This window comes from Helobdella robusta, assembly GCF_000326865.2.
Source record: "Helobdella robusta unplaced genomic scaffold HELROscaffold_2, whole genome shotgun sequence".
Classification (NCBI taxonomy): Eukaryota; Metazoa; Annelida; class Clitellata; order Rhynchobdellida; family Glossiphoniidae; genus Helobdella; species Helobdella robusta.
In genome coordinates, this window is record NW_008704083.1 from 4063121 (window position 1) to 4068176 (window position 5056).

The 5056-nt window shown below is 34.7% G+C and overlaps 2 protein-coding genes across 2 annotated transcripts; one reads left to right on the forward strand and one right to left on the reverse strand.

The window, feature by feature from the left end:
• Positions 1-1172: 1172 nt before the first annotated feature.
• On the forward strand, positions 1173-1403 carry HELRODRAFT_138032 (hypothetical protein; the record flags this gene model as incomplete). The annotated part of the gene is made up of 1 exon (XM_009017298.1): positions 1173-1403. A coding segment is annotated over one exon (231 nt), but the record flags the coding sequence as incomplete, so codon positions are not given.
• A 1828-nt stretch (positions 1404-3231) lies between these two features.
• HELRODRAFT_160332 (hypothetical protein) lies at positions 3232-5056 on the reverse strand (the record flags this gene model as incomplete). Its single annotated transcript, XM_009017299.1, has 4 exons — positions 3232-3344; positions 3523-3560; positions 4483-4588; positions 4954-5056. 4 exons carry the CDS (start codon positions 5054-5056, stop codon positions 3232-3234), a joined length of 360 nt encoding a protein of 119 aa, XP_009015547.1.

A 5056-nucleotide genomic window follows, 5' to 3' on the forward strand; every position in this document is an offset into this window, starting at 1 on the left:
TGCAAAAGTTAGCAGCCGATCGAACTTGCAGCAACGACACCAACAACAGCAGCTGCCTCATTCGCGACGGTGGCAGTGGCGGCTTCAAACCTACTGTGGACTCCCAAGCAGACGTCAGATGTTACATGTGCAGCAAGTCTTGCGAGTCCTACGTGGACCTTGTACTTCACGTACAAAATAATCACTTGCAGACCTTTCCACATTCCGATCCGATCAATAATATAAAAAAATTATTTGCCGAAACTTATTTAAATTTGGAATGTTTAGAAAATGACGAAAAAAAAAATTTTTTTCGAATTTCAGAAGCAACGACTGAAAAGGTGAGTGGTTTGGGGAAGGAGAATAATAACGTTGTTAACTGCAGCGAGGACTATCGTTTGGATCATGTAAAAAATAATACTCATGATTACGCTGGCAACAATAGAAATAGCGACAAGAACTTGTTGCAGCGTCGAGACCAGGAAGCAGCTGATCTAACATCTAAAAATTCAAAACTGGAAACTCTGTCTAGCGCTGACGTTTGCCTAAAGTACGCTGACATTTCAAATCCAACCGTAAGTTTATCGCCACCACCTCCCGCATTCCAGGAAAGCATGCGCCACATGCATTCGATGAATTCTATCTTATATCCGTCCTCGAAATTTTCAAACATTAGTAATTTCCACAACGGTAACATGAACAAGAGCGACGACAACAACTATCACAACATTAACAAAAGCACCAGAGAGAATAACAATGGCAACAGCACTTTAAATTTTTGCAGCACCACCACCACCAACGGCAACTTTTCACTTATGAATCCCTTCTATCAGAACTTTTCGCTTGCATTTCCATGGTCATTGTTGCCATTTCCAATGTTTCCACTGAATCCCAGATTGAACGGGAAAAATGAAGATGCTTCATCGTCCGCTTTCATCTCCTCAGTTACAAACTCCGGTCTAGAACACAAAATTCAAATTAATAACATCAACAACAACATCAACAACAACATTAGCAACTACTACAACAACAACAACAACATTCATCACCCTGCCCACCAATCCAGTTTCAACCAACCCCTCTTCAGCTATCCACACCAAACCACGTCCACAAAACCACCCACTCCCGCAGCTTTTACAACCACAGAAACTTCGACGACATCTACGACAGTCGCCAAAAAACGAAACGACGTGTGCGAGTTTTGCGGCAAAGTTTTCAAGAACTGCAGCAACCTCACTGTCCACCGACGCTCGCACACCGGGGAAAAACCCTACAAGTGCAGGTTGTGTCCGTACGCCTGTGCACAGTCCAGCAAACTGACCAGGCACATGAAGACGCACAGACGAGCAGGTAAGGACACCTTGCAGTGTCGGTACTGTGCCATGCCCTTCTCCCTGGCCACCACTCTCGAGAAGCACGTGAGGAAGTGTCAGAGGAGGGGGGCAATGATGCTTCTCAATAACAGGGAACCATTCTTTGCTAGTGGCGCCGAACCTATGAGAGCCGTGGAGTGATGTGTTGTTTGACGAGGGTGAACGTATGAATTGTGAGTAAAAACATAAGAAATGATGGAAATGATGATGAATGGCGATTGTTGACGTCAATAAATTATTTTTGACCCACGCTGACAATGTTTCTACAGTCAACGAAACTCAAAATAGAAAATGTAATTGTCAATATTTTGTTGTTTAGCCATTTGTTATTTCGATTTTTAGCATCTAAATCCTCTCCAAAAATTTCATTAAAAAATGCCGTTTATATATGTCTTGAATCAAAAGTGCCTGAAAATTTTATATATTATCCCATATTTTTCATACGATCGTTTACACTTAGTATTTATATTTTCAGTGAAAATAAAGTATATTTTTTGTAATTTTTGGATGTTTCGCGTAAATCATTACGCTTCAAACTAGGAAGGTTTAAAAACAACTTAGTCCTCACATTACATTATAACAGGTATTAACATATTTGCCACCATAAGTATTGCGTGTACTGTACATCTATAGACATGGTATCATAGGTTGAGTGATGGCAGTCAATGTTACATTATATTAAATTTATAAGTAATGTATTACTAATTAATTAATTTACATATTTATATTTAATTTATTGATAATTTTTGTTACCGTTTGATTAATGTCCTTCGAACTTGTGTTTTTGTTTCGTTATATATGTATGTTATGATGTATTTTATAAATGTGTTTTTTAGTTTTTATAGATTTTATATTTGTAAACTATGTTTTAATTATATTTTTTTGTGAAAAATAATTAATTATTCATACCTAAATTTATATAACAAACATAGTCAGACCTGAATTGTATTGTAATAATTATTCTTAAAACAATGATATGAAGATATCACAAAGGATGAATTTATAAAGATATAAATGATATAATGATATAGCAAGCAACGTTGATGAACAGCCATAGAAACGAGGTTTTGATGATGTTGAAGCAGTTACAAAGTTTGATGAGATTATTCTTTTTACATTTATTTTTGGTTAAGTATTTTTTACTTGATTAAATATAATCTATATACTAGACTATACCAGACTATAATTATATAGTCTGAACTGATTATTTATAATTTTTTGTTCTTTCAATCGATTAGTCTCTGAATGTACTTTAATTAATTTAAGTTGAATCAAATTATTTAACGTTTTGTTGCCTATGTTTTTTTGAATTGCGTTGACTGTACATACTTTTATGTTCTTCAACTGTATTAATCAAATTTGATTTCATATCAAAAATTTTATTTTCATCAATGAAAATAATCTTTAAAAGAAACTTTCTTTAAAAATTTTTAATTGTTTTTGAGTCAGAAAAAGAAAATACTGACGCTGACGGAAATAAATTTCTTAAAAATAATTGCAACATCAGAAAATCTTCGTTTTATAATACCGTGAATAAAATTAAACAAATTGAAATTTAATTTAATTTAAATAAAAACAAAATAATAATAATGCCAAAATAATTCCTTCTCCACTTTGACCCAACTTTGTTTAAAAAAAAAACAGCTTTCCATTAGTCCGTTTTTTTTAAAAAAGTTAGCTAATCTCTCGAAACTTAAAACCTTTTGTGTTATTACGGTTTTAATGAGCATGACACAAAAAAGATAATTTTTCAAAAGTAAGCTTACATGAAATATTGAAAATATTGCATAAACCGTCCTTGCTTATTTCGTTCCAACGGTTGCATCAATTTGAAAATCAGTACAAAACAAACAGACTCTATTTAGAAAATGGATTTAGTTTAGTTTTGTTCAGCTTCATCTCCTTCGAAGTAAATGAGACCGAAACCTCCGACGAAGCGTCTTAACGATTTGTTACTCACCACAACACCACTGGCAATCTGCAATTGTTTCCCTGGTCAAGTTATTTCCATCCTTAAATTTTTCTCAATTATTATGAAAATTCTTTTTTTCCATTCTTCTAATTTGTTGAGGTATTTTTTCCTCATCGCGTATTATTTCACCATGTGCGATCGTCAACAATTTCTATCATTGCAAAAATTATCACCGTCAACAAATACATTTCTACTCACCATTATAATTACCATAATCATTAACATTGTCAATAGGGCTGTTTTTGTTGTGTTTGTTAATGATGTTGTTGTTGTTGGTGTTGATGATGTTGTTGTCAGAATGATATGTTGTTATTGTTGTTGTTGTTGTCAGAATGATATATTTTCACTGTCATCATTATCATCCTCATCATCATCATCATCATCATCATCAGGAGCACCAGGAGTAGAGAAAGCGTGACGTCAACAAAGCCGACGTCAATCAACCTACACCCCTCCCCATGCATGCATTCACCTGCCTGTCAATTCAATCAAACGACATGATTTCTTCATTTGTTAATTCCTTCGCTCATCATTCTTTCATTCATTCATCTATTCACGGTTTCGCCGATCATTCAATCGTTTGCTCCTTCATTTGTTCGTTCATTTTCGCAGTCAATCTTGCTATAATTCATTCAGTCATTCATTCACTCACTCACTCGTTCATTCACTCACTCACTCACTCACTCACTCACTCACTCACTCACTCACTCACTCACTCACTCACTCACTCACTCACTCACTCACTCACTCACTCACTCACTCACTCACTCACTCACTCACTCACTCACTCACTCACTCACTCACTCACTCACTCACTCACTCACTCACTCACTCACTCACTCACTCACTCACTCACTCATTCATTTATTAATTCATTAATTCATCCATTCATTCATTCACAAGCACTTGTTTAATTGCTTCAAGAATGCATGTTGAATCACTCATTTAAGTGTGTGAATGTGTGTGTGTGCGTGCGTGCGCGTGTGTGTTTGTGTGATATGTAGTATTGTGATGATATCGATATAACAATGTATGTAACTCATTTGGTAGCGCTGCTGAGCTGATGGCTGTCAGACATTGTTACATTACATTAACAAGTACATATTATAACATTGCCAACTTCGTTGAACTTCATTGAACGACTGACTCTCACAAGACTAGGCCTGGATAAAAAATTGATCTTCATAATCTCTGCTATTGGCTTCATTTGATTTCTTCTTTAAATTACTCTTGCGATTGCTCCTGTCAATATTATTCGAAAAACCTGTTCAAGGCAGAAAATCACCTTTATACTAGGGTTTATAAACAATTCTTTCTTCAAAGTTTTTTAAATCAGAAATGCGTTGACATTAGAGGTTTACAGACCAATTAAATGTGAACATTAATCAGTGTTAATCCGTGTTAATCAAAGTGCAATACACACACAGTCATAATAAAAATGTTTAAGGCGCATACGAATTCGATAAATGAGTATTATTTTCAATAATTAGTTAATGTAATTAGAATTAATGAACATAACAATAGTATAATAATTTCGATCCTTTCACTGCTTGTTAGATCTTAGGTTACAGCATTTGTGGTTGGTACTTTTTGTACAATTTACGTGTATGTGTGTACTACTTTGTCTACTTGTAACTGTGCTGATTGTGGTATATTTATTTCTTATTTCCCCATTTTGAAATATGTCAAACTTTAAATCATAGATTTTTGTGCCAGTTTTTTGTTCGTTCAT